The sequence below is a fragment of the Drosophila suzukii genome, chromosome 3 (genome assembly GCF_043229965.1).
Source record: "Drosophila suzukii chromosome 3, CBGP_Dsuzu_IsoJpt1.0, whole genome shotgun sequence".
NCBI lineage: Eukaryota > Metazoa > Arthropoda > Insecta > Diptera > Drosophilidae > Drosophila > Drosophila suzukii.
In genome coordinates this window covers 15782725-15800894 of record NC_092082.1, presented here as the reverse complement: position 1 = coordinate 15800894, position 18170 = coordinate 15782725, and the positions used below count along the sequence as shown (strand labels likewise).

At 36.8% G+C, this 18170-nt stretch overlaps 1 protein-coding gene across 14 annotated transcripts in view; it reads left to right on the top strand.

Annotated features, from left to right (window-relative positions):
- The window catches only part of Pdp1 (PAR-domain protein 1), a 59448-nt gene that overhangs the window by 26610 nt on the left and 14668 nt on the right, over window positions 1–18170 (top strand). The window contains exons 1-2 of one of the 14 annotated variants that reach the window (XM_065864489.2): window positions 12605–15325; window positions 17213–17294. The exons of 9 other annotated variants lie outside the window; for them this stretch is intronic. In XM_065864489.2, the coding sequence (XP_065720561.2) occupies window positions 14158–15325; window positions 17213–17277 (1233 nt within the window). In that variant the 5' untranslated portion in view covers window positions 12605–14157 and the 3' untranslated portion in view covers window positions 17278–17294. Of the gene's footprint in view, window positions 1–12604; window positions 15326–17212; window positions 17295–18170 lie in introns of those variants that run through there. 4 more of the 14 variants (XM_036815229.3, XM_036815228.3, XM_036815227.3 and 1 more) reach the window with 4 other exon arrangements.

The window sequence follows — 18170 nt, the reverse complement described above, 5'->3', positions numbered from 1 at the left end:
GACTGCGACACTCAAGGACGTTTGATAAGATTGAACGACCAGCGGAAGTTGATACATTGTTCTGGCCCCTAAAAATGTACTTAGTTTATGAGCTTTTCCAGTCAGGGAAAAATAAGTTTATGAAAGGGAATTATAAATGTATTTGAGAAATAATTTTGAAATATTTAACAAAAAAAAAATTCTAACGTACATCAATACAATATTGTAATATTTGCATTATCGCCGATTACATATTTTTTTATTATCAGGAATTTTTCTAAGCAAGTGCACTTTAAGATATAAAAACTTAGCAAACCAAAGGAAACATAAATTTAAATATTTGACTCATTGAACTACAACATTGTGAGATCATCATAAATCACTTTTAGTAGGAAATATAAATGCTTTTGGGGGCGGCAGCGTCAGAAGTAAAAATTGTATAGATTTTTGCACAGCAAATACATGTCTTTAAGCTAATTGTGTTGAGATATTATAGTTTTACATTCTCTGAAATCATAGAAATCATTGAACTAGAACTTTGCCAGCTTGTTTCATAAATCACTGGTGACGCAGTTTGAGCGGAAAATGTCCCTGACTAATATATCTATATTCCAACCTAATCCGCCATCAAAAATATATGTCAACCAAACCCCAAATAAATTCCACAAAATATACTCGTATAAAAAAGCCACAAAATATTATGCATATTTAAAATTAAATAATAAAAATTCCAAAACAAATATTAGGTAAATAAATCCGAATAATTTTTAGAACGAAAATCTCCCAACTGCAATAAAGTGTGAGAATTTGTTGTTTGATTGTCTTGATTACAGTCATCAGCAGAAGGCAGACACACAAGCTGATTACACCATATAAAAACATGGTATATGCGTTTGTGTAGATGTGGCTACGGTTATATAGATAGATATAGCGATATGGACATTATACAATACCAGGAGAATGCCGCCACCTGGCATGGGGCCAATAAATTGGGCCGGGAAAAATGAAAATGAACAATAAACGGCCGGAGATGAGATGAACAATAAAGGTTGATCTGCGAACGAGGTGTTGCACTCTATAGAAAGTGGCAGCAATGACAAAGAGAATTATTAGACTGATTTTAATCGAAAATGTTCCCTGGCCGAAGATATTTTTCCCGACACATTTATGGCCAATCAATTTTCATGAAAGATAATCACTTTGCACAACAAGGTTTCGCCGTAATTTATAGGATTCGTGGGGTCTGCCAGCACCACCTTATCCATGGGATATGGCTGTATGGATGTAGGGATCATAAATAAAGCTCCATTCGAGTGCCCATAGTTGTGGCGTCTCGTCTGGTTTTACCTTATCAGCTATCAGTTTTCGATTTTTAAGTTTAGCCGTGGTATTCAATTGGCTTTATATGGTCGCAGCTATAAAGCATATTTTATTTGAGTCATATATAATTAAAGTGATGGATAGGGATTTGGACTTAATCAGAAGACTAATTTACGGCAGGATTGGATTAAGCAGGAAAACAAAAAAATAAAAAAAGCAAAAGTTCCTACTCATATTAATGTTAAAAAACAAATTTTTTATTTACCATTAGCCTTTTTTATCTTAACACAATTAGTCAACAGATCGGTTTAATAAATCAAATTCCTCATCATGAATTTATTTCTGTATTTTTTTATATGGTCAGCTATATCACATCGCTAATTTCTTGGGGAAATACGGCTTTAGATCATCGAAATGACACCCCGCATTTGACTTTACATCTTCATCGAGCTTGACTTACATTGTTCTTATAATAGTGGGCTGTCGGTTTTGACACCTCGATATATGTAATATTTGCCCAGTCAGGCCCGTCTGCTTATCTCATTGTGTGCCCGACGCCCGGGGAATTCAGCCCGACTTGACGACTACTTTGTCTATTTACCCAATCCGCCAGATTAAAGTGTCACGAGTGTTCCACTATGTTCGCTGCTCCGTTCTGCCCTCTACTTCCCTGTACCTATAGCTATACCTATACCTTTACCCAGTCATCATCATCTTTCATCTCCTTTGGCCTCTCATCTCCCTGGGTTCTCGTTGTCAATTTGCGTTTATTAGATGCACACGGCAGAAAGCGAGGCCTGAGCTGTGGATACCTGGTGGGTCAGGTGGTTGAGAGAGGGGCTCACAACCCCAATGCACAGGGAGAAAAATAGGGAAAAATAATAAATGTTTAAGTATCAAAAACAAGTTGTAATGGTTAAGAAAAGATATACTTATTTGCTGACATTTTTAAAATAATAAAAATTGGAAAAAGTAGACCTATGAAACTTAATGATGTTAAGCTCTTTCCTATGAAACTTATTGATCTTAAGTTATTTCCTATGAATCTTATTGATCTCAAGTTCTTGCCTATAAAAGCATTATACATACATTTTCAAAAAATTTTGATTTTTAGAAGTCCCATATCTTTTGGTATTTTAAAGTTTTCTAAAATATGTTAGATAAATAATAATAACAGATTTACTTTTTATGAATTATTATCCCTTAGAAATTTTAAGGACTGTTAATTTTAAGGATATTTGTTTGGTAGTGGTAAAAACAAACTACTACATAATGTAATGATCAGGAAAATAATATTTTGTAAGGGTTGATAATTTCAATCTGCTTGGAATTGGGCTTTAGCAACAAATGCTCGCCTTAAAAATGAAAGTAAAATGATTTATTTTGAAAAACTGTATATTGAATATAAATTCCTTATAAGTTAGAACTAGCTTTGGAGTTTTCTCTCAGTGTTGACCAGGTGAGGCAAGACAAGGTGTGGATGGCTTGGGTCGCAGCTGGCGGACTTATATGTATGTGGAGACGCGAACCTCGGCACTTGAGAGCAGCTAGGCGTGCTCAACTATTTCACTGCTGTTTTCTTAGACCCAGTATCGCCCCCCCTGGGAAAAAGCCGTACCGCCGCCCCTCTGGCCATTGCCACACATGCTTTTTATTCAATTAACACGCCGAGAAGAGGCCAACTGAGAGACATGCATTAATTTAAGCCAACAACAGCAGCAACAAAACGAGCTGAGGCAGCTGCCAAAAAATTGACTTAATTTGTTGAGCAAACAAAGAGAGGATGGGAAAAAATAAGAAGAAAATCCACATCACGAGCAGCCAAAAAGGGGGTGGTGAAAAGGGGTTAAATGAAGGGGGGGTTTGGGAGGGTTCTAATCAAATAGCAATCGACATATTCCGTTAATTAGCTCAGCAAATAAGAAGAAACTTTTACTTTTTTTCTCTGGGCAAGCCAAATAATAATGTAAATTGCCATGATGTTAAAACTTGATGTTTGGCACTTAAAAGTGGAAAAAAAAACGGAAATTAAATGGGAATATAAAAAAATGCAAGTGCAGGGCTAAAAAATGTGAGTACCCTTATAAAATATTTTTAAAAGCAGATAGTATCTGTCAGATACTTAAAAAAAATAAAAGATTTTAAATGAATTTTTTAATATAGCTTTGTTAAATGCCAAACTTTAAGGAGTCTTCCTGAGTTAAAAGTGTGAGATATATAAACTAAGTTACAAAAAATGCAGCTAATGTTTTAATATTTCTTCCGGACGGATAGACAAATTCAAATTGCAGGGCTAACAAATTTGATTACCCTAAGAAAATATTTTTAAAAGCAGATAGTATCTGCCAGATACATTAAAAAAATAGAAAGATTTTAAACGAATTTTTCATTATACCTTTGTTAGATGCCAAACTTTAAGGGGACTTCTTGAGCTAAATGTGTGAGATATTTAAACTAAATTACAGAAAATGCAGCTAATGCTTTAAGCACTCTTCCGGACGGGTAGACAAAAGTCCGGACATTGACTAAGTGCCAGGTTCTCTAGAAGAGGCAGACTTCTGGGCAAAGTTGTGCTGCCCTCGGCTACAGTCTATCAAAATGTGAGATGCAAACGCATTCGGCAAGTGGCCACTGTAAAAAAAGGAAGACGAAATCGCAAATTGAAAGAGCTGCACAAAAAAATGAAAGAAAATTTGCATAAGAGACTGTGAAACGGTTTGCATTTGATGAAAGTCGATTCATGGCTGCCCACGGGGGGCGGAAATGGGCGACCGGGGGTGTGTGTGTGTGTGTGTAAGTAGTGTGTGCCCCACTCAATTCATTGAAAGACAAAAAATAAAAAACAAAAAGGAAATACTGACAGACGGAAAACAGCAAACAAAAAACACTTAAAGTAGCAACGAGAACAGCGACAATGTAGGACCCAGAATAAAAAAAGGGGGTTGTGGGTAAAAGAAAAACAAAAGGAAAACTGTAAAATGAAAATTCCACCCCCAGTTGGGTCCTTTCTCCATCAGTCTGCCCGGTGTCGCTTCATGGTTTGCTTCATTAAAATTTGGTTTTCATTTCAATTAAGTTGCGGTTTGGTTGGCCGGAAAATGGCAGGAAAATCAAAGCAATTGTTGGCTTTACGATTAAAAAGAATGGGTAAAATGCCAGTGGTCGGTGGAAAGTGTTGGAAGCAAAAAGTACAGGCCATTCTGAGTTTACGAAGGAAATTGCGACGAGGGAAGGGTAAATAAATATATATATAAAATAGTAAACTACGAGTGAACTGAGCTAAATGGCTGATATAATCACACAGATTTTAACCAATTTGCCGCCCAATTAATTTCCTAGTTAACCAATTCATTTAAAGATTGCCCCTGGGATTTATGGGCCACCAAGCAAATATATAAGTATCGAAAGGAAATACAAATTTGCCGCTGGCCAAATGGCAAGCCACCCACTCATAGTAAATACAATACACCTGGGCACCCAACTTAACGAAAAATAGAATTTTGGGAAATAAAAACTATAAGGTGGCAGAACTGCCTGATAAATGTGGACGAATATGTTTTAGAATTTTCAGAAATTCCTAAATTCCTGCCTCGACTTGTGGGAAATGGAATAGAAAATTCAATTTGGCCTTTGATCAAAGATGAAATTGCATTTGCCGCCGGACGGGAAAGTGGGGCAGATTTATTACTATGAAATGTTGCATATGGCGAACAGGGCGTATGAGGTATGTGCATTCGTCTAATCATCTGCCAAATGGCCAACGAAATGCGAAATGGGAAAATATGTTTGCTCACTTAATGAGCCAACAAAAGTGCGCAACAATTTTTCCCACAGCTAAATCAATAAAAAATATTATTCACATATTTTCCTCTCTCTTAAGTGGTTTCTCAGTTGCCAACTACTGTGCTGGCTGATTTTGTTAATTACTTGGAAAAGTGTCAAAAATGCAGAGAAAAATTTGAGTGCAACGATCGAAAAATCTAGAATATATCTCGACATTTTTGACAAATGCATTTAATGTTTCCATTGATTGCTAGTTGCTTTAAACACTCTGAAATTTTTTCTTGCCATTTTCTTTTACTCTTTTACTTAGTTTTTCTTAGTTTTCCCTTTTAAACATGAGAGCAAACATGTCTTTCGTTGATTAAATCGAGGCATTTTTCTATTTCCTTTCTGGGTGAACAATTTTTAGAAATTAATTGTTTTCCTGGCTTTAATTACCCAAAATGACTGAACATATGTATTAATAGTTTTACATCAAATTGTGATTTTAATTAAAATTGTTTAAATTTTTTGCTTTCTTTGCAGGTGAGTGAGCTCTATCAAAAATTATAATTATTTGGTTGAATACCAGAAAATGGTGAGTAGAGATAGAAAGAACATTTACAGGGTAATAAAGGAACTTTAATGTGTTTATACTATATTATATCAAGTAGTATTCAAATTCCTTAACAAATGTGCTAAAAGCCTATATAATTTTAGTTATTACTATATATAATATAAATTATCCAATCCAAAGATCCATTGCCGCCCCAATAAATTCCCAAACATTTCATTTCCACTTTCAACTTTATATATGCTAACCGACAGCTTAGTTAATTAACACTCGTCGGCAATTACAAAAAAAATAAAAAACAAGCTGAACCGACAACAACAATAAAGAGCTCAATTAACGCCACTCATGGGCCAAAAACGAGGGGCAAAGGGGGGTTAAGCGGCAGATGAGTTGTGCATGCAAACAAAATTTTTTACTAGTTCGAAGTAGTTTTCATGTGAACGACAATTTGAAAACCCGGTTGCATCATTTCTGACAACAAAGGGTTAATTTCCATTACGAGCTTATTGAGAGCGAAACGCAGGAAATTGTCATTGAGTAAGTTTTTTTTTTTAAATCCAAAAAAATATCATTGAAAAAGTACCAAAATGTATATTTAAAAATGAAAACTATATATAATTTTAGTTATTGGGCGGCGTAAATTGAGCAAAGGGAAACACGCGTGGAGAATGCCTTTGATTTTATTTTGGTTTTAAGCAATGTTTTACACATTTAGAACTGTCAAAAGACAAAGTGTCTAGAAATTCTTGCGAGCACAAAAAACTAAATGAAATGGAAACTGAATACAGGAATAAATATAAATGTGTGGATGTGTCTACAGACCAAAATCTTGTTGTTAGTTAAAATATTGAGTTTTAAGCATTGGAGCAGCTGCTTACATTTTTTGTTGCAGACCACATTTCCCAATTTTGTTCGAAATGTAATTTCATGTTCGGCTGCTGTGGCGCCATCTATCGCAGGCAACTGGCAACTGTCAACCATTGACATTTTCTGAATGAATAAAGTTATAAATAAACAAAGGCGAGAGCGGCATTTTTTGGGCACGAAAAAACAATTTTAATTCAAGCTAACGAAAAAATGTTTTCACTCTAGTTGTTTTGGCTTTGTAGGCACTTTATTTTTGATTAAACTGTGGGTATATATACTTTGTGTTATTTATTTGTTTATTATGTTAATTTGTGAACAAATTGGTGTTATTAACGAAGTCATCAGACAATAAATCATTATTGTTTGTTTCAGTGATAATTGAATAGCATTATTTTCCAGGAAAACATGTTTAAAATAACTGAAATTAAAGTTAAATATATTATGTTTGAACTTACATTTTTCTCGAAACCTTTTTTTTGAGCTAAAAAAAAGTTATCAACTTTATAAATCAGCCTTATCTAAATAGAAACATATTTCAAACAATTTAAACACAGGGGGCCTTAAATCAAGGTGGAAATTAAATATTTATTAGTATTAAAGGTGCAGAGTAATTATTTTTATAAGTTAAAAGCTTTTTCGGTCTGAAAAATATGTTTCAAAATTTCATTAGAATCAAATTTTACCTTTTACAATTACTTGTTTAAAATATTTGTTTTTAAGCTTTTTACTTTGTAATATTTTAAGAGAAAAATCCAACCCTTTGCCCCACTGTGCGTCAAAAGCTTTTGCGCCCCCTGTTGGCTGCTTTGGTGAAACCGAAATGGAAAGCTGGCGAAAGCTTTGGAATTCCGCTTTTGCTTTCGCTCTCTTTGGAGCGGTAGAGAGCTTCTTTTCGTTTTGTTTTTTTTGCTGAAGGCAACTTGTCTGGCCGCCCACCACCCACCGTCCCCATTTCCGCCCATCCACCCACCCGGCAGACTGCTCAAACATTGGAACTCATCAGCGGACGCAAAACCGTTGGCTGAAACACGTGCGCAGGGCGAATCGTTTATATTAAACGATACATTTCCGCCGCCCCCTGAAAAATTCCCTTTGAATATCGCGCATACGACGTGTTGGCGATTAATTAGAATTTTTTCTTACCTTAGTCTTAGCCTACGACAACAATGATTATCGAAATCAAAATGCCCATTTTTGCTGACGTCCTCTTCGTTTGTTGTTTTGCTTTTCACGGCCCCACTTTTCCTCCCCGCGGGGTCACATGTTTCGCCAGGCGACGACCTCAGCTGCGTTGCCATTTCTTCGCTTCTTGGGCTACTCGAATTTCCAGTCCAAAGTCGGGCCAGGTGATAAGGCCAAAAGGGGGGAAGGGGCCTCAATCCCCCCATACTTTAATTACGTAAATCAATTTCCGACTGCTGAACTTCAACTTTGCACCTGATTCCCTCGCCAAAAAACTGTCTGCTCGTAGATATGAAATTTCAGTTTATTGTCTGGTCAGCGGCGAGCCAAACCAACCTGTTGGCCAAGTTTCATACTGATAAGCCGCCCGCAATATAATTTTTATTTTCTGTTAACTTGTTCTATAAAGCCGTCAAATATGGCGCATGTTTTGCCTTCGGAATTTCCTGCCAATGAATGAAAGTTTAGATAAAAACTGCAGAGATACTTTCGGACTATAAGAAGTCTAAGTTGATTAAAATATGGCGTGTTTAAAACCATGAATAGTAATGGGGGTAGTATTATCTAGATATGCTCTTGAATAACATACGATCAACTTACTTGTATAAATAATAATTATAATTGTTGAACTTCAAGATCAATCAATCAGTCTGAAAATATTTATTAAACTATGTAGTGGATCAATCTATCTTTCAGGGTATTTCTCTTTAATTATTTCCAAGTGATCTTTTAATTGCTTACGTACGAAGAGTTATTTGCTGTTAATTATTTTTAATGAATTAAGAATTTCACTTATGTATTAAAGTAATGTCCAGAAAGTTTAATTAGTGTTTCAATAAAAGAATTTTACATTTAATAATTGCCTACTATTATTTATGACTTTATTATTGCTACTAAATGAGTGCATTTTTGCTTTAGTCATTAGTTTGCCTTTCAACTAATAATTTTAAAATGCTTAGAAAAATCAATGTATTTCAGCTTAGAGATAAATAACAACAGTAAAAATTAACTGGATATTTGCTCTGAATTAGTCTAACTAGCCTATTCCAAATGTATTATCCTATTTACCCCTATATGTCATTGTAAAAGCGCAATCTGGGTCAACTGATTGCAGGGTCTTAATAAGCCAGTTGTGCTATCGTAAAAACGTTTAAGCATTTCAGCATTTCTAAATAATTATTTAGCAAATGTTAATTTACGACCTGCTGCACTAAACACGTGTATAATGACTCGAACGTCGCAGTGCCAGACCCAAGTACCCCGCTCTCCACGGGATCCATAGTATACCCCCTATATGGAACCAGAACCCCAGACGGTTTCCATGCAAACACAGCAAATCGCAGGGTGTTTAATTAGGGTTTGATTTGCTGCGCCCTGTCTTTGTGTTGGTGGCTCAATTCTGCGGCGACATTTGATTGAAATAATGCACAAAAAATTTCCACGATTTGCAAGTACTAAGAAGTCACACGGAAACAAAATATTACAGGAAAATAAAAGGAAAAAAAAAAATATATTTGTATTTTTATAATCTCTTTGCAATTTATTTGTTTTGATAAGTCTTACCAACAAGAAAAGTACCTAACTACTACTAAGCTCTAAGTTAATAAAATGCATTTCCTTAAAAAATATGATAAACAAATGGATTGTAATTGTTTTAATGTGAACAGAACACCGAAAGAAAAAATATTTGGTCCTTACCTTAAAACATTTTTCAGTACAATTTTAAAACCTAAACCTTTTTGTTCTATTTTTTTTTGTTCTATAAAGAATATGAAAAGTTAATTTTATGTATTTCATCTAACCAAATATTAATATTGGGCTTAACAAATAATGTTTTCAGTTAATATTTAACCTTACAAAAGATTGTTATTCAGAATTATGATACATTTATTTTAGTAAGCTTTGTACATTTTGTAAAATATGCTGTTTTATGGTTGACATATGGCTCTTATTGTTTATAAAAAATGAGAAATTTTACCTCGTGTGACTTCTCAAAAATTGCAACAATTATTTTGTTTACTTTCTGTTTCTGTTTCTGTGTTCTCTGCTCCCGCTTCCGATATTTATTCTGCACAATTTGCTTTATTTGCACATCTATGCAGTGTGTTTTCTCGCCTTTATATTTGTTTTTTGTTCTTAGATGCAAAATAAATGGCTTGAGAGTGTGTGTGACTCATTGATTCGATGGATGGATGTGTGTGCGATGCTTTAAATTGCTATTTATAAACCAGCAACAGCTTCGTCTTGGCCTCAGTTGGGTTTTGTTTAGCAAATTCTCCCGCTCTCAGGGCTCATTCATCCGTCGAAGCGCCACGGTGTATCTGTGTGATTGAGTGCGAGTGAATGTGTGAGTGAGGCACTCGTACACTCACACACAGGCACACACAGGCGCACACACACCAGCAGAGGGAGGCCGGTGCACGTGGTAGCGAAACGTGATAACACAAAATACAACAACTGGCAACAAAACAAACAGAAAACCTGACAACGCCGCCGCCTCTGCTAGCGTTGCCGTCGACGTCATTCTCTCTGCCTCGGCCTCTGCCGCCGCTGGCAGAATTCCCCGGATTGGTTCCCTTTTCTCGGCTTTTCCGGCACATAAGCCCGGCCAATGGCGAACCTCTGCCGCACATCCTTCTGCCATTGGAGCCCGAAGTTCAGTTCGTATTTTCCACTTTTCACGAAGTTTCAGTTGACTTGTTGCTTTTGCGGCTCCTAAAATAGTCATTCTGCTCCACGGGGCGTATACTCGATATTTTCCCTGAAATGTCTCGCCTGGGAAAACAGGTGACTGAAGCACACTTTCCCCACATGGCCCATACTTATGAGGGGTTTTCAGGGGTGATTGGGTTACTCAAAAGGGTTTTGTTTGACCGAAGAATAGCACAAGGTTGAAAAACAGGTGGGAACACAAAAGTTTTTGGGGTGGAAAAATTGCCAGGATATTATTGGAAGTTCTTTGAATTGGTTTTAAAAGAGGAAAAACTGTGAAAAATTAAGGACGTTATTAATAATGTATAATATTAATACAAAATTTAAAACAAATTATGTTTTTATATTAATAATTTCGTTTAAATTAAATAATTTTATTGAAACTTAACTATTTTGGTGTTGAATTTCAGTTATGTTATGAATAAGTTTAAGAAATTTTAGTTTTTAAAATCAAGAATGTGAACAGAAAATTTCTAAAAACTTAAATAATTTATAAATTGTAAGTGCAGCATTTTTAATAATGAATTAAAATAAAACGTTCATCATCTAAGATTTAATTTAATAGGGCTTAAACCATTTTAAAAAACCCGATTCATAGTTAAAAAACCGTCCAATTATCAATAAAAGTTCAAAGTTTCAATGTTATGAAAGGCTTGGAAATATCGGGAATGTTATACAAAACTTCCATGAAAATGTACCGGACCTATGCCAACACCAGACGATTATTATAATTATTTAGAAACCTGAATAAACCCTCGAATAGTTTGAATATTTTTCAAAACTTCCAGGAAAGTGCTGCGACGACCTACGGCAATAGTTTAATGCTTTTGAGTGAACGCAGATAAAGTATTCGCCCCGTTGCAGCTACTGCGTCGTGCATTTGGGTTTGCCCAGAGGGTGAAGCACCCTGTCCCAGACCCCCACTGCACCCCCCCTCAGAGATCTGCTTACTTGCAATGACGCAGCGTTAATTAGTTGGTGGCACAGAGGCAATCCTGTGAAGCGCATTACGCATACGTCACGTGTTGCAGACGCATCAGTGACGATTTAGCCGAATATTGGCGCGGCTATTGGCCACGCACTTCAGCTGGCATATATATGTATGAATGGTATATTGGCCATATATGTATACCAGTTACAGGGGGTATGATATAGCCCTCTATTGCGAAGCGACTGGAAACTTTTGAGCTGCATTCATATCTCTATCTGCCAACGTATCTACATGTGTATCTGTGCCCGCCTATCTGTATCTTCGAGTGCGCTTGCCGTTCAACGTGCACCGCTCTCGCTCTCCCAATTAATTTGCGCCTGTGTGTGTGGCCGGTGTGTCCGCAACACGTGCTTAGAACTGTGCTAGACAGTGGGCTTTGGGTCATATTGAAATCCGCGTGACTTGGCCGCAGCAGCGCTGCCGCGGTCGATGTCGATGTCGATGTTTCTGCCTCAGCCCCCCGAGTATATACAAACAAATACAGCTGTGCTCAAAATAATAGCAGTGTTTTCCAGTTTCTATGCAAATATTGTAAGCGAAAATAGGTAACAAATTTATTTTAAAAATTAGTTTTTATATATATTTGCAAAAATAATATTACAGTAGGTATTTTATATATAGCTTTTTAGCTATACTATCTTAAAAATGTTTTTAGAAATGTACCTACAAATTTTTGTAAAAGATTTCTTTATAATCCTGAGAATGAATAATATTAAAAAAAAACTGCATTTTAGAATATGATACTTACCGTTTTGTTATTAGTATAGTCAACAACAAATTAAAAATAAATTACTTTAAATGCTTGTTTTTATTTTATAATGTTTAGTGCACTTATCACTATTTTACAATGATTTTGAAAATCAGAAGAAATATCTAAGCATTAATTAATGGAATATTCTCTATGGCTATGGCTTTTCCTAACCCACTACTATTTTTCTGACCCCTGTTGTATGTAAAAATATTCTTTAGTAAAAATACAAATACTTTGCGGTACTAACATTTGTTGGAACAAAAAAAACCTGAAAAACAATTATCAAAGTGGGAGCGGGAGAGCTGTTTTCGGACCTCCGCCCTTTACGTAAGCCGCCTTACTTGCAGAAAATTGCAATTTTAGCTGGCTGAGAGAGAGCGGTAGCGGTAGCCGCGACTGCGACGCCGACTGCGGCGGCGGCAGAGGAAAACCAGAGACGGACATTGAGACCGAGAAAATTACTCGGCCGGCATTCTGTCGCATCGCGTTCTCATGTGAAAATCGTCGCAGCTCGTTACGTTCCGTGTTTTTTGCCACTCGAGCGGGAAAAACGCAAAAATATTCCTATCGTCAACAAAATAAATTAATTGAAATTGATTTTTCGCGAAATAGTTCTAGAAGAGAGCTATAACTCAAGGAAATATAATTTTTGTTTAAACAAATGTCAAGTGCAACCATTGTGAAATCAATCCAAAGTGTGTGTGTGTGTGGTTCATACAAATAATAACTATTATTAAAAGAAAATACATACGCAGAAAGAAAGAAAGAGAGAGAGATAGTACCAGGCAGAGGGAGAAAGAGCGAGAGGTCCGGAGATCTCTCGAGTATATCTGTCCAGCGGCGCCAAAGTTACGGATCCAATTTCAAACAGTTTAATTTATTTTTATTTTTCTACAAAACAACAAACCCAAGAAAGAAAAATACGAAACAGCAAAAACCCAATGCAAAATAAAACGATCTCATTTCTAAGCAGCAACCAATTCTGAGAATAAGAAAAGGTATTAAACAAAAGGCTGAAAGGAAGAAACGAGTTATTCATCAGGAAAAAGGATAATTCAATTGATTTGGCACATAATAATGTATTTGTTTTGATTTATATATAGAAAATATTCCAAATTCTTCATGTAACAATATTTCGAAATACACGTAAAGCCTTTGTCTTAGGCTAATTCGATTAACATTTTGATTCGGTACATAATAATATGTTTGTTTTCATTCAAATGTAAAACAAGAAGCATATCTCTTAAATGCCAGTGAAAATTTCCATTGCAAAATTCTTAAAAAAAAAACAAAGAACACGGAAGCCCTTTGTACCGGTCGATTCCAGTTACAAATTTCTATAGCGTCACAAAAAACTTATTATACAAAATTAATTGAACTGAAAGGAAGCGCAAACTATACAACTATATACAATGCCTTTTCTTATTCCTTATCATCATGATCATCATCTAAAAATTAATGGAGACTAAATAAAAATCATACAAAAATAGATGCAAACAAAGTTCATTCCCTGACCACACGAAAACAAGCGAGCCTCATTATCAGCCACTATCAAAATCGCTTCCCTAAACACTGATTCACTGCCAACATTTTTTAACCCACTGTCACCTGTTCATTAGCAACAACGAATTGGCTATCAATTGGCTGACGAAAAAAAAAGAAGAAAACAAGGAAAATAACTGCAACAAAAAAGTGCTTCACACTAATCTGGGTTTTTCAAAACGAAAGCTAAATATTTTCAGATAACACAGACACAAGCGTTTATGCTATAAGAAAAAACATCTAAAGTGTAACAAGTGTAAAGACAATGCGCACAACTTTCGGCCGTGGCCCAAAGTTTATACTGCTGACCAGCAAATTCAACCACGTTCAGCACAAGGAGGTGATCACTTAGGATCAGTTAGGATCACCAAAACAGTCACAACACGTAACCAGTGAAGGATTTACCAGTGAAGATTGGAACCAGTTATAGAACCAGTGATAGAAGCAGTGACAGAAGCAGTGATAGAACCAGTGATCATGTCGTCGGACACGAATTCGTGTACCAGTTTCTTTGCCCAGGAGCATGCCAATGCCACATTGTCGCAGTATTTCCAGCAGCTCAACTCGCAAGTTGCTGCTGCAGCGGCGGTAAATAGCAGTGGCAACAACAACGGCAGCAGCAGCAACAATAACAACAACAACAGCAGTGGCAACAACAGCAGCAGTGGCAACAGCGATAGCGGTAATGATGGCAGCATGACGGGATCCTCGGGAACCATGGACAACCATCGCAGCAGTGTTAGCAGCAATGATTCGGGAAAAAGCAGTGCAGGCGGTGGCGGTGGGGCAAGTGGCACGAGCACCAACAACGTGAATGCCTGGGCCTTGCAGCAGCAACAGCAGACAGCCCTGCACCACCAGCAACAGCAACAGCAGCAGCAGCAACATCAGCAGCAGCAGCAGCAACACCAGCAGCACATACAGCAGCAGCATCAGGCACACCAGCAGCATGTTGCCGCCGTCCTGCAGCAGCAGCAGCAGCAACAGCAGCAGCAACAGCACTCCCAACATCACGCCCAGCAGCAACATCATGGCCATCCGCTGCACCCGCATCATACACACCAGCAACAGCAACAACAGCAGCAGCAACAACAGCAGCAACACCACCAGCAGCAACAACATGCACAGCAGCAACATCATGCCGCCCAGCTGGCCCACACACTTTCTTCGGCCGCCGTTGCAGCTGCTGCCGGCAACACCAATGGCAACACCAACACCCACTTCATTTTCGGCACCGGCAACTTCCACTACAAGACCAACAACTCGTGGACCCTGCCCACGCTGACGTACCAGCGGATTTACCAGGAGAACCCCCATTACCAGCGCAACTCCTTCATGGATCCCCAGAGCAATGCGGCAACAGCCGCTGCAGTTGCAAGTGGCAACCAGGGATCGAATGGTAATGCCAGTGGCAACAATAATCCCGCTGTTTCAGGAACTGGCAGTGGGAATGGAAATCCTGGCCAGAATAATGACAGCACCAACAACAGTAGCAACAGCAACAGCAACAACAACAGTAGCAACAGCAACAACAATGTATCCTCCGTGCAACATGTGGCAAATGCCGTCGCAGCAGCAGTGATCGCCAACGAGCATCACAACCATTTGAACAGCTTGAAATCCCGCTTTCAGCCAGCCAGCTCAGGTGAGGTGAAATGTCCTGAATAAAAAGGAACAAAATAGGAAAAATCACTTTGAATTTGGTTACAATAGGGAAAATGATATGTCAAATACGAAAAATATTCAATATTTTGTTAAAACTGCTGTATTTTATATTCTTTAGAAGATTCGTCTAAAATTAGATGATTATACATGTTATTTCCCCATAAAATATAGTAGAAATCATTACTTGAATATACCGATGATGAGTAGTTTTTAGTAACACATAAAAAGGCACAAGATAATAAAAAAGATCTGGAATTTAGTATATCTCAGTCTTTATTCTCTTTACTGGCCAACAACTTTTATTACAATGCCTTTCTGACTTTAACATTTTTTTTATGATATTCAAATGTATTTCTTTCTATCTCTAAACAATTAGGCTTCTTAAAATTTGTATTTGTGTGTTGTAACCTTAGTGGAGTATAGTTTTCTGAACCACTAATTGGCTTTGTAACTGCAAAAAAATGCATTAAAAACAATGGCAACCGAAAACAACTGATAAAATGCATGACTAGTTCGGTGATTTTTCAATTTAACAAAGCTTGTCTTGTATTAGAAAATGAGTATTCCGTTGAAGAGTCTTGATAAATGGCAGCCCTTCGCGAAATGTCTGTAGAACGTCTATCTGCATCCCGAGGTCTGATATCATCCGACGTCAGCGGCCGAGAACTTTGCGCATTGCGAGCTTCTAAAGCGCAAAAGTCAAGAAAGCTTGTCGCGCACACGTGAGCTCAGCTGGGCTCCTATATAGTATACTATATATACATATATATACATATATATATGTGTTTATATAGCCCCAGCAATATAGCCCATTTGTACCGAGCTCACTGACGTCGACTGTTCGAATTGAATAGGAAATGGAATTGAAAATGTAGATATATTTGCAAATGTATCTTTGCACTGAGGGATCGCCAAGTTTATCGGTTTGCAGCCTACCACAAGGGAAATATCATTAATTTAACAACTTGCTTTTCTAATTGATAAAGGAAACATTTATTTTTGCGACCTAGGCCAAACTGCGTTGCTTTAAAAAACTATACTCAATAACTATATACATATATATCTTATCAGTTTATAGCTCTCGCCTTACTTTTCCTACTGGAATTCTCATTTTGTATGGTAATTAGAACTGGAAAATTATTTCATATGCCGTTAAATTTTCCATTAAATATACATTAAACCGTTTCACATGTTTGGCATTTGGTTTGCTTTGGGCCACACTAAAAGGTTTTTCAATGCTGAATGTTTTTAGTTACCTTTTTGGCACATCCTTTCACCCTTTTTGATCTACTTTGTCAATGCATTTGGCACAAATCCTTTTGAAAATCGCGACTAAGCTGCCACCAATTTCCTTGTTTTTTACCATTTCCCTTTTTTTTTTGAACTGACCTCAGTTGGTCACCGTTGAGAAAATGCATTTGGTTTGATTAGATTTTGGAATTAGGCTGATGAGATTTTTATGGCAGATGATATGGAAATTCATATGGCAAATGAAATGTGGGTGTTCTTCCACATCTCCCTCTCGATTGTTTGTATTTTTTTGCTGGGGGCCGGTGAAATTTTTCGCTATTGAATATACTGGAAATGACCTTTTAAAGGCAGAATGTATAGTAATTTGTATGAATTTTGTTTTTATATGTGTGTGGGAAGAGCGGGGAAAGCTAAAATGGATAAATGTCGACTGTCGCTGTGGGTGGGCACCCCTTGCTTGGGAAATATACGCCACCCTTGACAAAGCCAAAAAAAAGATCTCAATAAATTCTCACTTACTTTAATGGGTAGTAAAATAAATTAATTTTTTTAATGTATTTTATGCATTTTATAAATTGTATTTTAATCAAATGTATTTATTGTTCTCTCTTTACAGGTAAGCATCAAAACCCGATATTTTGGAATGCCTTTTTTTGTCTATCAAAATGTGTTTGGCTATAAATTTGGTTGGTAAGCTTTTGTCTTGTTTCATCGACTAACATCCATCATTAAAAGAGAAATTAGGTTTTAAATAAGAGTAAAGAAGGGAAAATATTTAAAGGCAATGATAATGGAGATTAATTATTATTATACTATAGATTATAAGATAATTATAATTATTATAACCTAATTAGGTTGATTTGATTTTTATCAAAAGAAACGATTTTTTCTTTTCAACAAAACACAAATAAAGTAAATATCTCTATCAATAATTAATGAAGTTTATAGATAGTAAAGATTACATCAGGGATAGTTCAAAAACATCTATAGTTTCGTTCTTTTGGTATTTAAAAAATACTATTTAAATATGTAAAAGTATTTTTTTTTCGCTTCAAAAACTATATTATAAAAGATATTACTTAATAGATCATTTTAAACAACAATTCTAGTGTATAGCACTTACTGAATTTTTGATTGTTATTTTTTGTTTTAAAAATTGAACAAATAATACAACTTAAGCTTAGAAAATTGCACTCAATTAGACGAGCGCAGAGCTTTTGCGACTGACTCAAAACAAAGCTGCTGCCTCTGCGGGCAGAGGAAAATCTGCTTCCGCATTGACGCCGGCGTCGCCGTCGACGTCGACAGCGCAGCTCCCGCCAAGCGTGGCGACAGCGACGCCGGCAGAGGCGAACTTTGGCAGGCTGCGCGAAAGAAAGTAAACAGGCGGAATGCGCAAAAAAAAAGCGAATGGTGGGAGAAAGAGAGTAAGAGGGCTTTCATGCTTTCGGTTTCAAGTTTGGCTTTTATTTGTCTGCTCGTGCTGTGTGTGTCTTTTTCCTCGCTTCTCCAGCTTTTCACCGCCTCTCTGCCGGGGGCTCTGCCGATGGTCTCTGCCGCTTCTCTGCTCGGCT